The sequence below is a fragment of the Phoxinus phoxinus genome (genome assembly GCF_949152265.1).
Source record: "Phoxinus phoxinus genome assembly, chromosome: 22".
NCBI lineage: Eukaryota > Metazoa > Chordata > Actinopteri > Cypriniformes > Leuciscidae > Phoxinus > Phoxinus phoxinus.
The window spans coordinates 15,770,012-15,792,124 of NC_136897.1; the positions used below are offsets into that span (position 1 = coordinate 15,770,012).

At 36.8% G+C, this 22,113-nt stretch overlaps 1 protein-coding gene across 2 annotated transcripts in view; it reads right to left on the reverse strand.

Moving 5' to 3' along the window:
• Positions 1-675: 675 nt before the first annotated feature.
• Positions 676-22,113, reverse strand: part of synpra (synaptoporin a) — a 22,461-nt gene continuing 1,023 nt past the window's right edge. Inside the window, exons 1-5 of one of the 2 annotated variants that reach the window (XM_079597919.1) lie at positions 9,451-9,594; positions 5,498-5,622; positions 3,011-3,209; positions 2,531-2,722; positions 676-2,345 (exon numbers count right to left, since the gene is read on the reverse strand). In XM_079597919.1, the coding sequence (XP_079454045.1) occupies positions 2,079-2,345; positions 2,531-2,722; positions 3,011-3,209; positions 5,498-5,622; positions 9,451-9,474 (807 nt within the window). In that variant the 5' untranslated portion in view covers positions 9,475-9,594 and the 3' untranslated portion in view covers positions 676-2,078. Of the gene's footprint in view, positions 2,346-2,530; positions 2,723-3,010; positions 3,210-5,497; positions 5,623-9,450; positions 9,595-22,113 lie in introns of those variants that run through there. The other variant, XM_079597918.1, reaches the window with a different exon arrangement.

The following is a 22,113-nucleotide window of genomic DNA, read 5'->3' on the forward strand; positions in this document are numbered from 1 at the left end:
AAGGAGAAATAAGTTTTCACAAATATCATAATTTTTATCATTAGGTCTTCACATGACAATTTAGAGCCTAAGCTAACCTTGCCATAGATGGATGGATGGATGGATGGATGGATGAATGAATGAATGAATGAATGAATGAATGAATAAATGAATGAATCAGAACTTAAAAACATGCTTGTCATAAAGAGGTGTGTTCAAGACATTGCATATAATAATATTTTTTATATATTTTCTAATAAATTAACAGATTTAAAAAAGAAAAAATAGTATCATATTATTGGCCCAGAGATACATTTTGAATGCACTGATTTTTTTTAAAGGCTTGGTGTCACATTTCTTATCCTGTTTATCCCATTTCTCAGCATATGTGTAGTTTTGAATGTCAATTTCTATAGACATAAACCTTGGCTAGAAGAAAAGATGAGAACAGTCATCACAAATCTTACGTAAGCCAAGTCAAGGTCCATGAGAAATCAGATATCGTAAGAGACTTGTATACCGTCCGCACCGTCTGAGAGTTTCTGCTCCTGGTGAATTTAGATCTGATTACTGACTTTGTCTATTAACTTAATGGCAGTCAGATAGTCATCAAATTCCTTTGCCTGACTCCATATTGTCATTGAGATTCATTGTCGTGGACTGAGGATTCATCAACAGAACAGAAGACACGGCAGTAAGTTCAGTCTAGAGGAGTGCACAATATCTTTATTGGCATCAAAGCATCCACACCCACTGATCCAAAAATGCAAATACTGTATATCAAGACAGAAACTCATTCACATTGAAATGCAACAGCAATCCGAACAAGAACATTAACATATATTGGGATGTTTTGTCTTGTTTTATAGTCTTTGTGGTTAATAAAGCTTCATGCATTTAAAAAGAACAGACGAGGAAGAAGAGAACACACGAGAAAGCAGGGAAATTAAGTGTTGATTGTATTTCAATCACCTTGTGATCATAATAAAGGTCACTGAATAGACAACATGACCCTGTTAGCGAGGAGAGAAAATATGTACAAACTGAAACCAGGTTAATATGTCACGACTTCATGCAGTTCATAAATACAGTGCAAACATTAAAGAGACATATAAATGTGGAATCACAATGGTGCAAACACCAAACCAACGACCACTGGCGTGACATTATTCCGGGGATAAGAAATCCAGAAACCTGACAAACAGCAATCTAACATCTATGCAGACAAATTAAAACAGAAATCTCTGTTATATAGTGTAAATTACAAACACCTGCATTACTCATCAGGACAGGTACATGTAAAAGTCGACATGAAATCAAAACGGACCCCATTCACTTTCTTAAAGCACGTGCTCTTATCGTGGAAGATTCATCTGTGAATGTCGTTCAAAAGATAGTCACAAATATATTATATCAAATATATCATATTTATGAATATATTCATAAGGATACTTGATGGAAATGTGATAACTTACTCCGTCTCTGAAACAGCATATCTGTATCGATGAATGGTGTTAACCAATGGTGTTTTACCAATCCATTTTAGCAACTTTGCATTCATAACGGTTTCATTATATAAAATATGTCACATCATGGAAGTCTTTATTTCAAACGACAGTTTATGTTAGCTTTATAACACTAGAAAATGCTCTGATTGAGCATTTGATGAATAGGAATAATTTTTTGAGGTTGTGGAAAGAGTTGGTTCAGTTTCATGAAGCAGAAACTTCGTTTTTCTAAGTCTCATAATGACACTTTTTGTGAACTCTTTTATTTTTCCTCTTCCTTAAGAATCAGCAAAAACTATTGCACTGAGTTTTACATTTGGGTGTAACAACCTTTGTTCAGTAAACTGTGATATTTCAGTAACATTTACAGAGAGGTGAAGTCGAAAAACCATTCAATACATCTGAGATTCATTTTAAAAAACATATTAGTATTATGGACAAACAAGCCTTTAGTTATTTATCTAATCAGGATGTACTTTTAATATATCAGTTAAACTAATCTCTTCCTTCCTCTCTGGTGCTCAATGTTTGAACTTTGCCCTTGGAAATGGGTCCCCCCTGTAGTAGGGGATTACAAAGAGGCAGATGGGGTTACTGATTGGTGTAGGAGACGGGCCCACTTGAAGCATAATTTCCCACCTGACTGTACTCTGATTGGGCGAAGTCCCCCGTTCCAGTAAAAGCAGCTCCTGATTGATCAAAGCTTCCCTGGTTGTAGACCTGCTGGTTGAAGGCCGTGGCTTGTTTTTCTGAGGACGGGGCAGGGTACCTCGCTGCGCCTCCCTTGTGCCATCCAGTCTCTTTAAACACAAACCAGATGTTTCCAGCCCACAGCACGAAGTTCAAATAGCCGAATACCTGTGGAAAAATGCCTTGATGAATACAAGAGATGAGTATATCTATTTTTTATAAATGTTGAAAACATTTGTACACACAGGGATATATGATAATTTTTTCTTATCAATATTAAGCGTTGTAAATGAAGACACCCAACAGATATGTGTGGCTATAGCGTGTCAAAGTCTCAGTATCTCATGCCTTACCACAGATGTGTTCAGGCCGGACCATCTGGGTCCGTACACTGGATTGCACTTGTTTGTCTGCACCTTACATGCAGACATGAGCAGAACCACCTCATCTGGATCAGTTGCAGTCTTCACATCTGAAAGCCCTTTTGCCCATGCAGAAGAACTCACTAGCCACACAAATGAGAACACCACCGTCACTATGAAGTCCTGGGGAGCATAAAGAAAGTGTGTTACATGTATTTTTTGTCAGTATATTTTCTGTTGCTAATTTGAAGAACTATTTTAACATTAATAAAATTACAAACTGCATCTTTAAACTCAATTACAATGATTTTCATGCAAGGATGCATTAACTAAGTAGGACTAAATTTAATGTGGGTGTTTTTCAGTAAATAGAAGCTCATGTCTTGTATGTCAGTCTTCTCTAATAGCAAGCCTTTGACAGTCCACAAAGGTTTGAGTGTTTAGCTTGTCTAAAATAACACCAGGGCTCACAATGAGAGGTCCGCGGTTGTTTTCGCGATACTTGTTCTGGAAAAAGATGTAGACCACTGTGGCCAGCAGGGAGTAGAGAAAGGAAAAGACAGCAATGGTGACGAAGAACTCTGCGGAGGAAGAAAAATCTCCGATCAGGTAAAGCCGCTCTTGCCTCCTTCCCTCACACATCGGCACGTCAAAATCCACCCGGTTCAACCTGTTTAATGTAAGCCACAAAAACATCAGTTTGCAGTTATATTAGGTATTCTTCAGTGTCAGCACCTAGAATAACATTATGCCCCTTTTATGATTTTTTTTGCATGTAGTGTGTAATATAGCGGTATATAAAAGGTCTGCAAAGCTTCAAAGATCAAAGTACACGATAAATTATTGAGTTATTGTCTTCCAAAAGAAAGAACCGATTCGAAAGTGCCTGGAACGAGTTGTCAGTAATTCCAGCCATACTACCAGGCCAGTTAGTAAGAGCTGTGCAGGTAAACCTCACTCCCCTTGCCTCAAGAGGCGCACTAGCGACTGACGCTATAGAGGCTGTTCGAATCGCTGATTCGAATCCCTCTCGGAGCGGATGCAAGTAGAACCAGAGGGGTCACATTGGTGCCGTGACCCAGATGGGAGTGAGGTTGAGGGGTATGAGTGTAATGGCGGCCAGCAAGTAAGAGCTGTACAAGTTAACCTCACTCCCCTGGCCTCAAGAGGTACACTAGAGGCTGCGGTCTCATGTTAGCGTGTCTGCCTCCCATGCTGCAAATCCACATTGCATGCACTTTGAACGGATTGTTACGCCATTGTTACTGTTCATATCACTGTGTAAACAAGTGCTGAGTAAACACCCGGAGCTGAAACTCAGATATGGTAATGCCATTTCTTTTCCGACACACGCTGTAAGCGGTAGACCAATCACAACAGATTTGACTATCTGACCAATCAGAGCAGAGTAGGCTCTTGAAAAGGCGGGGTTTAGAAAGACCGGATTCAGACACTGTGATAAAAAAGGTGATGCTACAATGCTTATTATAAGAACATTTTTGACTTTGGATGCATATAAACATTATAGGAGACCTCCAAAAAAATTAGGAACCGGTATGGGCACTTTATGTTCCTGTCACAAGGTTACTTTAGTTCCTGTCTATTTCTGCCTTCTCCTCCGTAGATTACTATGAACTTGTGAACTCTAGTGAATACAGCAGGACCTGAGGGCAACTTCAAAGCATTGCATTACTGTGGGCATCTTGTGTGTGTTCTTGACCTTTCAGGGCAAAAAAACATCAACTTGGACGCATAATGAGGCTACAGAAGAATACCAGTCTGTCGAAAACGTTTTCAGCTTACACAGAATTATAGCGGGGATTCAATACAGAACTCTATTGTCTTCTGTTCTTTAAATTGACATGGCATGATTTCATGTAACTTTATTACCACAATGGATAACAATGAAGACAGACGCGTGATTCTAGCGTATGTGTCAGCCAACTCATTTATTGAGTACAAATGGGTGAGTGTGTTTCTGTCTCTCAGAAATAATTTCTCATCTCTGAAAGTGATGATTTTTTTTTTTTTTTTTTTTTTTTTTAACAGAGCTGTAAATACTGTGAGATACTTGAAATGGAAGATATGGCTTAGTTTTCTAAAATGTTCATTTAACCATTAATTTATTCACACACAGACAAACAGGCCTTTGGAAATATGGTACATTTATTAATCTTTCTATTGGTAATCAGTCATATATTTGGGTCATGAAAATACTGAATATACCACTTTGATTCACTGATTCTAACTGAATTAGTATTTTAATTTGATATTTCCATATACAAAATATGACAAAATTAAATAAATAAAAAACAACATTTTAAACTTTAAAAAATGAAGGTCCAAGTGACACAGAAGACTGGAAAATATCTGCAGAAAATGCAGGTTTGCCATCACAGGAATAAATTACATTTTAAAATATATTGAAATAGAAAACTGGAAACTTTTAAATTGAAACAATATTTCACAATGATTTTACTGTATTTCTGATAAAATAAATTCAGCCTTGGTGAGCAGATAAAGTAAAAAAAAAAAAGTAACAATGAAAAAAAACTTAATTATTCTAAACTTTTGACCGCCAGTGTATATATAAGCGATTTGATTAGCGCTTACATGATGTATAAATCATTAATTTTGACACGTGTAATGTGAAGAAAACAATATCTGATTATACTGAGGATCTATAAACATCAGCCCAAATAGCACAATCATTTCATTTTACAAATTAGCTCCGATGCTGAGAGTTGTGTTTCCATTCAAAACACTGAAGCCAGCTGTGCTCACCGAGAAACAAATCTTGTAACTGGCAGCACACAGATAATATAAAGATAAAACCATTAGCACATAATCAAATGCTCCTGTGTATTACAGAATTGAATCAAAGCAAGATACTGTAATTATCTCCCTCTATTGCTCTGCAGAGTATACATACGCTAGGGTGCTTTAAACTAGCCTTACCTGAATGGGTAAGCAAAGTTGATGCCAATACTGAGGTTGCTGTCGGACCTGTTGATGCAGTCCACACTAACCCGCAGTTGCCCAGAGTAACCTCCACATGTTGCAAATGCAAAGATGGCAAAAAGCTGAGGAGATATAACATGCAAAACAGTTCAAGTGAAATCAAAATGAAACATTCTTAATTGTGTGTGTGTGTGTGTGTGTGTGTGTGTGTGTGTGTGTGTGTGTGTGTGTGTGTGTGTGTGTGTGTGTGTGTGTGTGTGTGCGTGCGTGCGTGCGTGCGTGCGTGCGTGCGTCCGTGTGTGGATTGGATTATATTTATTAGAAATGAGATATACACAACATCATTTTATGTTTTAAGTTCATGTGCCTTAATAAAAATAACTTCCCCTCCTTTTTGCAACGACTTCTCTTCTCTTCTCTGATGATGTGTTTTCTTGTGCAAGGGCGGGACAACCTGTCACTCGCATGCGATCACAGCAATTGCAAATCACAACCATCCAACCAATTCCCAAACCACAAAATCAAGTCCCACCCTATATTTTCTTGTTCCAGAATCTGTTTCACTTGGATATGCGTCATTAGGGAAGAAAAGACTCTCACAACTTGCGTTTCATGTTGACTTTAAATGTAAGAATTATGACTTATCATTATGTCCTGTAAATTTATGAAAATAAAAGCTATTAGTTATAAATATGTCAATTCATGGAAAATTCAAGTTATTAGTCTGCGCATTAGTGGTGCATATCTGCAGGTTACATCGTTTTGCCAGTAGGTGGCGATAAGTGAGTTAGTCATTGATTTGTTTTATTCTACTGATTTGTTCAAAACCACTAATTCAATCAATTCATCAATCTCTGTCAAAGGATGTCTCACTTTAAAGGATCCTTTGATGGGCAGATTTGAAACATTTCAAACAATAAGCTGAGTCGTTTTTTCAACGACTACAAACAATGATTTTATTGCTTGTTTCTGCTCCTTTCTGTTTTGATCCAGAGATTCAACTTGCTCAAGAGATGCGTAATAGCACCCAAGGGTGTAGGAACCGGGGGGGGGGGGGGAGAGACATGGGGAACCTGTCCCCTCCAATATTGGAGACAATAGCACCCAAGGGTGTAGGAACCGGGGGGGGGGGGGGGGGGGGGAGAGACATGGGGAACCTGTCCCCTCCAATATTGGAGACAATAGCACCCCCTACTGTGTAACAGTGAGAACACGGAAAGACAGACAATTCTGCCAATGGTGAGGAGGAAGTGTTGTCTCATAAATTATGGAATATTCTGTCAATTGTAGGGAAAGAGTTTTTTTACTTTGCATGAATAGAAAGTATTTTTATATTTTTTATTATTTTACTATATTTAGTATTTTTGCGTTGTGACCGCGGGGGTGGAAACATTTATGATCTAGCTATGCACACCGTCTCATTCTAGCGTTTAATGCTGAGGAGGACTCTAAACTACAATTCTCTGAAGGAATGGACAGGGAAGCACTCAGCCTCACTAGGATGCAGACTTGAGAAGCACCCTGTATTTGAGTGAGTCATGGAATCGTTCAATCTTGAATAAATCATTAAGCTTGAATAAAAAAAAATCTAATAAATCACATAACCTAAAAATGGCTCACTCTGTTGTTAACGGTTTTGAAGTTAGAGACGTATTAGGCACATCTTTTGGGTTTGTGCTCATATACAGGCATAACAAACTAGTACTATAAATCTCATTGCAAAAATGTTCGTAATAACTTGCATCGCCCCTGACCGGAAAAGACTTTCCTTTTCAGCTGATGTCACCAAGCACTCTCCTTCAATCACCTGTAATGAAACCACTTTCCACCCAATAATTTCCTGATGAATCAATTCAAGTTCTGTCAATTTTTTTTCCTTTCAAATATCCGATTCACTCTGAAATCCGTTACATTACAGAAGTTCAATGTTGACTTTACAGTGACAAAAAGTGAAGGGAGATAATGTTTCCACACCAGCTTAAAGGACATTTCTAAGGAGTTAATTGCTCTAATCATAGTTTTATTTAGATACTGGATTGGCTGCAGCAACATCGGAGTCACTGTAAACATGTCATTAATTCTCATCCGCAGATGTCAAGCACATTTGCAAAAGGTGTTTGCAAACACTGAGTGAAACTATGATTTCATGATCACACACACAAAGAGGTGCTCTGTCACTCTTTGTCTCCAATTATCTTTAACATTTCCCTCTTTAACACAGTCTCTCCACAGATTCTCCTGTAACCTCCGCCTCTTTCCCAATCTTTTTCTCTTTATATGTTCATTATCCTTTTTTATTTAGGCTGTGGATCTATTGTGAAGCCTATTAGGCACAGAGGACAAGCTCTCAGAGCAAATCTGACTCGTCCTAAAACACATTTCTGCAACACTGATATGAGAATGGGTTCTCTGTAGGAGGTGATACGTCTCACTGAACCCAGATACAAGTCATTCTGCAGATATGCAGCTTGAAAAAAAAAATCAATGATGAGAATATATTCAAAATTCAAGAGAGAGCATAATGTGAAGGACTGGAAGCGTACTGATCGATATAGTGCTCAATTTACAAAATATAAAGAAATCCTGTGACAAAACTAATGATGCACTTATAGTGTTAGTCAATGTAAAAAATAATAATAAGTACTGCAAAACAAACTTTTCCCCTTAAAAATGAAAAGTGAATTGTGTAATTTCTCTTCCACTACTGAGACCAAATGGAATTGCAAACAATTTTTTTTTCAAACAGGCTCTCCCAAATACTCAGCATGTCTGCCATTGGTCAGTCCTGTCCCAAACTCACATCATTGGTTGTTTCTATATCAGGCCATGGAAACAAATGTAGCCTACTGATTATTTTTAAAGAAATTTACAATGTTAAAAAAGATTTCTATTTCAGAAATGCTGTTCTTTAGAATGTTCGATTCTTAAAAGATTTCTTATAAATGTATCATGGTTTCCACAAAAATAAGCAGTACAGATGTTTTTAACATTGATAATAATAAGAAATGTTTACTGAGCATCAAATCAGCATATTAGAGTGATTTCTGAAGGATCACGTGACACTGAAGAGAAGACTGGAGTAATGATCCTAAAAATTCAGCTTTGCATCACATGAATAAATTCTGAAGAGACATATGAGACTTCTTTTAAAAACATAAAAAAATCTTAGCGGTAGTGTGTGTGTGTGTTACACAGTAATTCATATGATATAAAACATTTATAACCTACACCTTAAATATATAGAGATTTTCCACAAAATCAGAACAGAAAATGTTGGAAAAAGTTGCAAATTTTAAGGTTCAGTTTCTCAGACTTCAGAAGCTCTTCTGATGAATATTCATCTTGGATCTTTACCTTTTTCATATAGTCCTTTGTTAGACTATTTTAATAGATTTAAAGTCTAGATTATTACTTTTCAAGTCTACCGAGGATACAGTTTCCAAACAAGATACCTTCAACGATTAATAGTCAGTCACCATGGTAACACATAAGACATATGCAGTGTACCTCCTCAACAGCAGAACTACAGACATTATTGTTTCCTAAACCAGATTCCAGTTTCTTAAACCTCAAAAAAGCTCAAATCGGCACAAATTCCATATGGGTCCTCTGAACATCTACTGTGAGAAACAGAAACTTAATCGCTTTTTTTTAATAGCTTTTGATTGATCATGAACAATGAGTCATTCATAAAACAGAAATAGACATCTCACTTATTCAGAATTATGAATGATTCAGTTCGGTGAGAGAGCAATTTTTGTACCTGACAAGACGCTTACAAATGATGTTGGGAGAAACTGTAGAAACTGCACCACAAAACTTACAAAAATCTCAGATCTAACAACAAAAACTACCATGGAATATTATTAATATTAGGTCAATTTAGCTCTATTAATGTACCACCGGATGGCGGCTACCAGACATGCAGAGATTCTGAAGCTAGAACTTACCGGAGCAAATATGACCATACACATTTAAAAGCAAAAGAGATATCCAGCTTTAGAACACATTCGATGCTCTTAAGAGTATCTGTATCTTCTCCTCGTCCCTCTGCTCTATCTCCTCGTCTTGTGAGCTTGTGTCTCCTCGACTGTGAGCTCAGGAGAGGGTTGGCTCTCTAAGTCTAACCCTGCACTCCCTTCTTTGGTCTGCTCTAGAGTCACAAACACACATGCCAGAACACAGAGACACAGGTTATCTCAAAGTTATGAACAAATGTTCCTCCAGTAATGTTAATAGAACATTCGTTCAGAGTTGTGTGGTCTTTAATAATGTTATCATTCACTTTAAAAGTTATTTATGCATCGGTCATGGAATGTTTCTGAAGCATTTTAGATGCATGCTCGTCCAATGTTTTTTAAATGTTACCATATGAGTGCTGTCAAATCAATTAATCGCAATTACAGTAATCGCTTCTAACATAAAAGTTTGCAAATATATAAAATGTATGTGTGTGTGTGTGTGTATATATATGTATCTAACATAAAAGTTTGTGTACGTATATACTATACTAGTGCTGTCAAATCAATTAATCACGATTAGTCGCATCTAACATAAAAGTTTATGTATATATATATATATATATATATATATATATATATAGCCTATACATACACTTTTATGTTAGATGCGATTAATCGTGATTAATTGATTTGACAGCACTAGTTACAACTTGTCTAGTTCAGAGAACATTCAAAATATAATGTTTGCAAAATGTAATGTTCATAACCAACAAATAAAAACATTTAAAATATTTCAATGAAATGTTTAGCATGTTAATGGATAGTTTAAACTTAAAAAAATAAATTGTATAATAGCTTTATTGATTAAAGCTATTATAAACTTTGTACTTTAAACTTAGAGTAAAATGTGTGAGTTTTAGAAAAAAAACAAAAAAAAAACATAACTAATATTTTATCAAATAAGATAAAAGCACACATAATCTTTTCATGTTAATATGCTATGTTTGCCCATAACAGGGTGGCATTTTGTGTATTTTTTCATTAAGCTTGAACTGACTTTTAAAAATGTTAAGATGTCCTTTTAATGATGAACAAAAATATATTTATGAAAGGACCTAAGTTACAAAGCACAAAAGACACCCTACTAAAGTTTTGAGGAAAATACAATTCTTTTACAGCCTTCCTGGGACTGAAAGCAGTCACATGGGTTTAAAGCTTTCAAACCCTTTGTTAAAAATGGGGAACTCATGGCATTTTTCTCAAAGCTACAGCAATGCATTGAAAAAGATGAAACCTATTTTTTTAGGGCTGAAAGGTGCTGTAGCCTACCAGTAATATGAAGAACTGAATTGGAAGATCCCCAGATGTTAACAAATAAAATTTCCTGTAAACATGCCGCATGAGAGAACTCTGATCTGAATATCAATGTGACAATTCACCTCTATGTAAGGCACATTTTTTTTAGCATTGCTGTTAAGGCAACAATAATGTTGTATGTTATGAAACTGTTAGATGACATGCTGAATACTGTTAGAGTTTTTTGTTACTGTCATGTAGACGCCTATTTCAGATGCATGGAAAATGCCAGCTCTGCTGATAAACAACATGATTAATTACCATAGGCAACAGCTACTAATATAAGAATTCACTGGCCTGTCATTATGGCAAAAACAATGATGCCTTCTCAAGACTGACCTCAAATTGCCTGCTCACATATCATGGCAAAAGAACTTGGAAAAGCTACAACCCTTAACAACGAAGCTTATGTCTAGGTAATGGAAATAAGCATTAGAGTCTCATGATGTGCGTTAAACCCTCAACATACCAGAACTGGTGAATTTCACACATTCAAGAAGTTGAATCCAAGGAAAAGTTAAAAAAAAAAAATTTTTTGAATGGTTTTAGTTTTAGTCAACAATAATAACCTTGCTGCAGAAACCTGGAAATTATGGTGTTTGCAGTTTGTTTAAAAAAATTGGTGTTCAAAATGTACAAAAAATAGTAGGCCTACATTGTGATTCCTTTTCCCAAACCGTGTTTTTGTCATATTCTGAATGATACGGTATATAATAAGTGTTTGTGTTTATGTTTTACTATTTTAGACTGGTTCAGGTCGTACCACCGTGGAGTAGCCCAGGCTACAATGTTCTTCCGCAAGACGCATGTAGTTCTGTTTATTAACCGCTAGAGCGGCAAAAGTTACGGATTTATCCACTCACCACAAGGAGTCAAACCAGAGAGCCTGTGCTGATGCAATCAAATGAAAGTGTGTCTGACAGAGGTAGAATCACACACTTTGGTTGAATCTAATGGACAGGTGTGAGAGACCCATGGGACAATGGGTGAGCAGTGCGTGGGAGCTCGACAGCCATGTAGAAAGGATGCTTCTCTCTCAGCGACCCATATGTGCGTGTAGCACCTGTTGAGCTGGTAATGAGGAGAGGTGTCCCGTCTTTGTCTTTCCCCACCAGAATATTTTTACGGTTTCTAACCAACAGTAATGAGACGACTTAAATCTGTGCCAGAGAGAAACTGTGTCATGCTTCTATCTTCAGTGGAGGGTGTGAGTGACCTGGGGTTTGGGGAATGCCTCACTTCAATTGTAAGGCTTCCACAGAAATAGAAGACCTTCTTTTAAGCAGAAAGCTGCAGGTACTATATGTTTCTTCTATGTGCTTGTGGATCACAATAAATGTCTTGAAATCCCCAGAGAAACTCTCTGATACTCTACTATAAATTCTCTAAAAACTTACTATAAATAAGTTATTGAGAAAACACATTAAGATGTTCTGGCTATCCATAAAATGATGACAATATAATGTTCTGTAACACATATTTTTCTTCAAATTTCTATGGCAATCATTATGTAAGAACTTTAATCGTTGGCAGTGCAGGAATTGCTGTAGAATTATAAAATAAAATAAAATAATTTTACATTTTACAATTAAATTACAATACAGAAAAACAATAATAAAAAAAAAAAAAAAAAAAAAATTCTAATTAAATATAGAAAATATATTATAATAAAACATAAATATACAAAATTAAAACTATGAGAAAAACTTATGAAAAAGTTTTCCAACAATCATAGTTAATTAGAGAAGTTGACTAGTTTGACTATTTTTTTTAACAAGCATGCCGATAGTCTATTGCTTAACGGAGAATTTGCACACTAAAACTCAATCAGAAAAGTTGCGACAAGAAAAGTTGGGGCCATTATGAAACGCATCAAGTAAACCTAAAAGTAGCATAATTATTTAGGATGTCCTTTAAATTTAAATTTGTAGTTTTACATAAGAAACTGCCACAGAACAAACCAAACTGAAGTTACATATAATATCTATTCAGGGCCTCCACATTTTTCTGTGCAGTTTTTTTTATTAAGACTTACAGTATATCGAGATAACTCATCTCAGATCAATGGTAACAAATGCATTTCAATGAAGAACTCAGTATGTGCATCTTCAAAGCCACCTACACTGACAATGATCCATGTCATTGAAATGTATTGCAGGGATACAGAACATTCTCCCAGTGGGAGAGATGTTACATGCAGAAATGGATATAAAATAGTATATAGTAGTATATACAGTATATAATAGTTATTTAGTAGTAAATCATTATGGACAAAATCTGTCAACTGGTTTATGGTGTGATAAATGTTACAGAGCTATATTACAGCATCGTTTGATTAGAATGAGAGGTCTCTAGAGTGCTTTATGTCATTAATATATGGAAGTAAAATAATGACAAATGTTTTTGAAATAAAAAAGCCTGTTGAATTGCACTACTTGAAAAAAATATGTATTGCATTAACCATGCTTGCATTTTAATGCATTGTATTTTTAGGGCTTGCATTTTTATGGGCTGAAATTCAACATGGTTGTATATTTAAGCTGTGAATATTTCAATTCAAAACATTCCAAACACATTTTCATTCATAAAAATTCAATAATCCATTTTCACCTTTCATATTTCACTTCCAAAATATTCAAACTGTTTAAAAATACAACCTATAATATTCAACAGGCAATTTTCGGCCCACTTTATTTCGCTTTACAAATTCGCTTCCACAAATTCAGTGGTTCAAATTCGACAGTAAATTCAACATTGACATCCAGGAACTGCAGGAAAAGCAGTAGATTACCGAGCATACTCTCCATCTGCTGTTAATCGATCTCACCAGCAGGGGGTGCAAGCGCGTGTTGTTGACGAAGACCAGAGCAACAGTTAGAGCAAGCCATTCATTCATTCATAAACACTGATTTATAGAAATGTAGGTGTATTTGTCATTATTATGAGGGCTGCTTTTATGTTTAATTCAGTGTCTTCACGGTCCCTGTGTAGCCTACATGCATCTTTCTCTACCGTGAACGAGATTATAATGTTATTCCCCCGATGCTGATGTTATGTTACATTTGAGGTAGACATATTTCTCTTGGTTGTTCAACTTTAGTTGCCTTAACTTTATATTGCGGTGATGTGCTGCGCAGGTTTCCCCCAATAATTCAGGCTTGCTGGACATATAAAACGCTTTACGTATCTTAAAGGGATAGTTCACTTTAAAATTAAAATTCTGTCATCATTTACTCACCCTCAAGTTGTTTCAAACCTGTATTAATTTATTTCTTCTCCTGAACACAAAGAAAGATATTTTGAAGAATGTCAGTAACCAAACAGTAGTCTGTACCCATTGACTTCCATAGTAGGAAAAATAAATACTATGGAAGTCAATGGGTACAGACTTTAATGGACTAATACAGTGATATTATAAAAGACCAAACTCGCACCTTATTGAGAAGGCTGTACTATATGGCTACAGGCAAGCAGATGGACTCAGAATATGAACTTAACACAAAAAGTTTTACGCGTTTCCCAGTGATATAAGTTACTGGCTATAAAGTTGGCTTGACATTGGAAATTCACACATTTAGGGACCGTCTCTAAAGTTAAATACGACATTCCGTTTCTAACTTCAATAGCATTGGAAGAGAATGACTTGCAGTCATAAAAACAACTGTAAGTGTTCATGTAGGTGTCAGACGTGATCCACACCTTTTACATGTTTTATATTTATTCATAAATAGAAGTTTGCTATTGAAGTTAGAAACGTGTGTAGCCTAATGTCATATGCAACTTTAGAGACGGTCCCTAAATGTGCGAATGTCCAACGTCAAGCCAACGTTATAACCAAATATAACTGGGAAACGCTTAGCGTGAAACTTTGCTTGCACGTTAAGTTTATATTCTGAGTCTGCTTGCCTGTAGCCATAGTACAGCCTTCTCAATAAGGTGCGAGTTTGGTCTTTTATATCACTGTAGTTAAGCTACGTTAAGCGTTTAATATGTCCAGCAATCCTGAATTATTGAGGGAAACCCTAATACTGCAACACATCGCCGCGATATAAAGTTAAGGCAACTAAACAACCAAGCGAAATATATGTCTACCTCAAATGTAACATTTGTTCTGTACATTTGTTTGTTCTCGTTCACGGTAGAGAAAGATGCATGTAGACTACACAGGGACCGTGAAGACACTGAATTAAACATAAAAACAGCCCTCATAATAATCACAAATAGGCTACATTACATTTCTATAAATCAGTCACTCCCTGCTGGTGAGATCGATTAACAGCAGATGGATAGTATGCTCGGTAATCTACTGCTTTTCCTGCAGTTCCTGGATGTCAATGTTGAATTTACTGTCGAATTTGAACCACTGAATTTGTGGAAGCGAATTTGTAAAGCGAAATAAAGTGGACCGAAAATTGCCTGTTGAATATTATAGGTTGTATTTTTAAACAGTTTGAATATTTTGGAAGTGAAATATGAAAGGTGAAAATGGATTATTGAATTTTTATGATTGAAAATGTGTTTGAAATGTTTTGAATTGAAATATTCACAGCTTAAATATACAACCATGTTGAATTTCAGCCCATAAAAATGCAAGCCCTAAAAATACAATGCATTAAAATGCAAGCATGGTTAATGCAATACATATTGTTTTCAAGTAGTGCAATTCAAAAGGCTTTTTATTTCAAAAACATTTGTCATTATTTTACTTCCATATTAATAAACTGCACTGAATGACTCCATCAAAATTATTCGGCCATTTTCTCTCCCTTCCCACATGTAGCCTATGTACTATATGGATTTGAATGATTTTGTGAATAATTCGATAATTTTTTATTTTGAAGAATTAGAAGATGTTTGTCCCTTAGGCTGACTTTTAAAATAAATAAATTATTAATTTATTAATTTATTTATTTATTATTATTATAAATAATATAGAAGGTTTAGAATATTTTTTAAACCTATTTCAGTGCTGTAAATCATACGGCCCATATATTCCACAGCTGAGTGTATCAGACAGTGACAATGACAAGCCTTTGAATCCTTGCTTTAAATTAATTTCTCTTGTGGTTTATTGCATGGAGTTATAGGGGAGTGTCTATTTAAACCCAGTGTTCTTAGCTTGAGAGACTCAGGGAATCCAATTTCTCATTTATGTGAATTGGTAAAGCACGGCAGAAGAAGTGGCCCTGTATCGGCAGCACTCTCATGCTCATCAGAGAACTTCTCAGTTGTTTTGAATGTGGCTTTAACACTAGCTCACTGTAATGGGGTCCACTAAGAGGCTGCAGCTCAATGTCTAAGCAGTGTAACACAGGTTGAACTGGTCAACACTGTCAAATGCACGACAAATGAGAATATCTAAGCACAAACTGTCTTTATTAAATTCACATGAGAATAAGGCAAACACAACCACTTTACGTCAGTGAGACCTCGAATGGATAGATTGCCCCCTCCAGCCAGTCACACCATTCTTCCAACGGCAGCTTGATAGCAGCTTGATAGCAAAAAGGCACATGGATGGAGTTTGGCGGGTCCCCCTGCTGCACTAGTTCAGGAAGCATCAACTTTAACGATGAATTATAGATCTGGGTTTGAATGGATTAAGGTGGGAGCGGTGCTAAATGCAAGCTTGAACTGATGGAATGCCTCTCCAGGACAGAGACTTGGGTGTCTTGCATTATAGGGTGGTGAGAGGAGCTGACAAGGTCCTGAAATTGAAGATGAAGCGGTGGTAGAAGTTTGCGAAGCCCAGGAATCGTTGAAGTTCTTTTTACGGTAGTGGGAGTGGGAGTGGGCCAATTCTGCACTGCGTCTACCTTCCCCTGGTCTCAATGATGTAACCCAGGGACTGCATGGATGAACCATGGAATTTGCACTTCTCCAACTTAAGGTAAAAAATAAATTCTCCTAACTTCTGAAGGAGCTTCATAACGTGGAGGCATCCCATATTCCTTCAGGTATCTTGACCTGGTAATGTTTCTCTGGACTTTCAATGGTGGTTGCTTGGGTGGACACATTGGATGAATCAGCTGCTGATTTGATTCGGGTAGAAAGTTTTAAATAGGAATTAAAGCAGTCCCCCCCCCCTACGAGAGAATGTCGTTAGTAGTCCAGGAAATATTAGGGGCAACCATTGTTGTTGTGACTAGGGGCGTCCCAGAATGATGTAGACTGTTGATCCATCCAGCACCAGCAATGATATTGTTTCAGAGTGGGTTACTCCGATGCGGAGGGTGAGGGACAGAGTGCAGTGAATTATAAAGCCTTTTCCAAGCGGCTTACCCAGGATGGATTGAACATTAAATTTCTTCTGACAAGGAATCTTCAGGATTTGGAAGCGGTCGATGAAGTTTCTTGAAATGAAGTTTCCAGCGGAGCCCAAGTCAATAAGGGCCTTTGCTGAAATGTAATGATGGGCAGACATCACTGATACAGGAATATGCAGCACTGAGGTTACATTGGGATGAACATTAATGTTACTCACCGCTGGGTGAAGTGGTCGCACAGGGAACTCTGACATAAAATGTCTCTCAGCCCCCCGCAATAAAGGCACAAATGTTTTTGAATGCGTCTTTATCTCTCAGTATGAAATTAATCAACTTTCATGTGTTTCCATCTTTGGAGTCTCGACCAGTCGAACCACGAACGCGGTGCTACGTGAGCTGTTGCGTTCAGTTTGTTTTATTTATTTGTATTTATTTATTTGCTCTGTTGCGTTCAGTGCTTTCTTCCAGAAACAACGGACCATATGAGATTCCAAGTCACAGTCCGTGGTTCGACTGGTCGAGACTGTTTTCCAAAGATGGCTCCTGTCTGTATACGCTAAGTGTACTGTCTTTATAAAGTATCTTCTTATTAAACTGTCTGTACATTTACAAAGTTCTCAATGCTTCGGTTTGCATGTAGGGACCCTCATTATGCTATCGTGTTAGTGTGGGGATATTTTGAGCCATGTTAGTGGTATTTCTTTTTACTTATGCCCTATATACTAGCGTTATAAGCTAATCAGTGGTTCGAGCTAAAACTGGGTTTGATTAGCATGAAAACATCCCAGAGAACGGTCGACTCGGTACCCATGTGATATTAACCCCTAGGTTCATTTTGCGCCGAAATTGTCCTTAAAATGTTGAGCCACACACATGGATCGTGAATGATGTTTTCCAAACCAAAGCTGTCATCAAAGATGGCGAGATGCATTGGCAGAGAAGGTGACAATTCCTGACGGTAAGCAGTGATAAGGGCAGTTTCATTCCATCCACTACTCAGCCACCGAATATTTGCCTTGTTTTAGTCGAAACAGTTGATCGTGAACTGATAGTGAACTTGTGGTTTGATCAAAACCTTCTTAAAGTGAGTGAAGTAGGTATCCAGAGTGTTTGTTACCTTGCCTGCTTGTTCTCAACTAGAGTGTACGGCCTGAAAGCAGATAAATTATGAATACGATCTTTGCTTTATCCGTGCAAAATCGTTGCAGTTGCATTTCAAACAACAAAGTGCCTTGGAGAAGAAAGCCACTGCAATTCTCCGCCGCACCTGAGAATGTCACTGGTAGGGCCATGGGACTGGCATGCATATCAGGTTAGGAAGAGGTGGCTTGCGGAAGGAGTGACTAACGGACTCGATGGATCAGGTCAGCGAACAGATCAGCGGGAGAAGTTGAAAGAGTCCCGGGATCCATTTCACTTAGTCGGTCTGGGCTTCTGTCAGCGATACTGAAGAACAGGCAAAAGGAAGAACGTTCTCAGGTAGCCTAATTATTGAAGAGAAACAGCACTAGTATCACAGCATGGTGAAAGGCACTAGAATGATTTAACTTGATGATGATAATAGTTGTCCAGTCTTTGCAGGATGACCCGGAACTCGTACAAAGGTTGCAGACTACAGATGATTATGATTATGAAGATACAGGTAAACAATAGAGAGTCAGGTAAGTCTTGCACATAGTGGAGACAAGACCAGACAACTATGTTGGTGAGTATGTGTATATAGGCAAGTCCCAGGTGATTAGTGACAGGTGCTGGGAATCCGCACTTGCAGGAGTTGCAGGGCATGACGCTGATGGGACAGCTGAATATGTTACATGTTTATATGTATTATACAAATGAAGTGATCTTGAATGCAGATACCACAAAATATATTCTGGTTTCAGAATTTAGCTCTTTTGACATTGTCATTTCTTTCAGACAGTAAGTAATCATCATTTGGACCCTCTGCCATTTGGACTGTGGACTGTATTAATGTGCAAGAAGATTATTATACAATAGTGGATGTGATAACTTGCAATGAAAATGAAGCAATTAGTGCCATCTGGTGGCAGCACCAAGATGAGCCTCAAAACTATGCGCATTTACAGTCACAGACAGTGATATGTTTGTAGGGGATTGTTTTCATGACATTTAACTCTTGGCTTAGAAATAATTATCAAATAATTTACACACAAAATATACCAATTCATTTTAAGTCAATAAGTGTGGTCTGATCTGATCACTTTTCTGCAGAATCTCTGTAGTACAGTTAATGTGGACTTTAAATCAAGACCCAGAAGAGACAGGTGAGTCATAATTATGATGCTTTAATTTATTCCTGCTTCAGCTACTGCCACTTACTCATAATGTGACTCGCTTATGTGTGTGTGTTTGTGTGCAGGGCCTTTGCTAGGGTATCAAGGGCCCCGGTGCAGGTTGTTGCTGTGGTCTGGGTTGAAATCACGTTGAAATCCCTAGATTGAAATCGCGGGGCCGCAGAAAGCTAAAATCATCATGTGTGTATGTGGGTCAGTTTTTGCCTACTTTGTGAGGAACCAAATGTGTGAATAAAGGTCTTAATAAGGGTTAAGCTTAATTAACAGTATTTGTAGCGGTATTTTTATTACCACAATAAATGGTGCTTACGTGGTATTTAAAGTAAAGGGGTTCCATTCTTGAGGTTAAAATTTTTATAAAAGCACTTATATATAATTTTCAGTTAAAACTTGTGTATTATTTGAGCTGCAAAATTGTTCAATTCAATTTACAGCGATTTTAGGTAAGCGTTTTTTTAACACGAAAATCATGTTAACACTCACATTGTTGATGTCTTCTGGTTTTATTTTTTAAAACAGTAAGTATTTTAAAACTGATATATAATTGCATATATATTCATAATATGCTTAAACAATTACAAAGAAATGGCAAATAACATTGAATTTATGTAAAGTGAAATTGTAAGGTAGTAACACTGAAATAGTATCTTGAATTTATTATTTTTTTAAACAGTGTTGGGAACTATATCAAATAAAATTCAAGTTGAAGTGCTAAAATTACTAAAACAAAAACTGAAATAAAAATCAATTAAAGCAAAATAAAAAAATATGTAAAGAAAATGAAAATTCTAAATAAATAAATATAAATATAAATATAAATATATATATATATATATATATATATATATATATATAAATATAAATTCATACCAATATTTTAGATTGACCCCATTCACTTCTATTTGTAAGTGCCTCACTGTAACCCAAATTTTATCTTTAAAAAAACATCACAATTATGTTTGTGGTAGTAAAAATTACAGCAAGTGTCAGTACAATAGGAGTCAACGTCTCAAGTGTGTGAATGTGTGTGTGTGTGTGTGTGTGTGTGTGTGTGTGTGTGTGTGTGTGTGATAGTGTGAGCCAATGGAGCTCACATCACTGCACAAGATGCACACTCTCACATGAATAAGCACATGCTTGCCCAAACAAACAAGCACACAAACCACACACTAAGCCCCGAACACACTCGCTTCAAGCATGGCGAGAAGCTCTGGAGACCCACCCCCTCTCCTCTCATCCATTACAGCTGCATTCTCCTCTCCATCCCTCCCCTCTCACTTTCTCCCTGTCTCGCTCTTTCTCACATGCGTACGCTGGTGTGACTATGAGCGGGTGAGTGTTACTATGCCGTGGCTTGTTTATCAAGCTTTCCCAGCTGTGTTCTGCAGGGCAAAGATGAAGAGCGCAGAGAGGAGAAGAGGGGGAGAAGATTACACCAACACAGACCCACTGACTTCTTAGACACACAGCAACTCTGAGAAAGAGAGAGAGAGAGAGGAGCAAAATGATGGAGGGAAAGGAAAAACGGAGGGCCTGAGATATTTTTATTTTTATTTGAGTTTTCTGGTTGATCTTATGAATGATTTTACGTTACTACTGGTGTGTTTAAACAGCTTAGAGAATATTAAAAAGTGTGTGTGTGTGTGTGAGTGTGTGTGTGTGTGTGTGTGTGTGTGTGTGTGTGTGTGTGTGTGTGTGTGTGTGTGTGTGTGTGTGTGTGTGTGTGTGTGTGTGTGTTTGTCTTATTTGATTAGTAATGATTAATATTTTTAATTTGCTTTTATGTTATAGTTTCAGTATCATTTTAGGATTAAACATTAAATTGTACATTTTCTTTCTATTGTTCAAAGTCTGTGTGTCATCTAATAATGTATTAGTTTTATATTTATTCATATTATTCTATTTTTTATTATTTAATGATTTTTAATTTTAGTATATAGTTTAATAGTTTAGTATATATATATAATATATAATATTCTGACCTAGCTGTATGAAATGTGTAGCTACAATATATTATTATAATTCAGGAAAAAGGGCAGTTGTTAAAAATTGAAGATGGCTGAAAAATAAAAGTACTGATTGGTATCTAGTGCACGTGTCCAGCTTAATTATATAGGGTTTGACTACTTGACTAGTATTTCAGACAACCAACTAACTAGTTGATTGCCATGATCACTGCACTATTGTAGAAAAAAGAAACATTAGTACAGAATCTGAAAGAGAACTGCAGAATAGATGTGAACTCTGAAGAGCAACGTCATATTTACGCTACTTTTAAAAATAATTTTGTTGTTTTTCTCAGTGGATATAGATCAGAATGCACCTGTGTCACAATAAAGCATCCACTCATCTCTTATCCACGGGTGAACACACAAAACACGCTCAAGAGCGACGTGCCTGTTAACCTCTTTACTTTCAGCCCGTATTGAACTCTCAGACAGATTACTTCCTGAATGTTTCTAAATGTTGCTGAATGTAAACACACACACACACACACACACACACACACACACACACACACACACACACACACACACACACACACACACACACACACACACACACACACACACACACACACACATATATATGCATATGCATATACATATACATACACACAAGTCCAAGTCCCCCCAACCTTTCCATCCCCCAACCGCTGCATTCATGCCACGCTTCATTCCAATGATTCCTACAGTATGGGGCAAGAGTAAAAA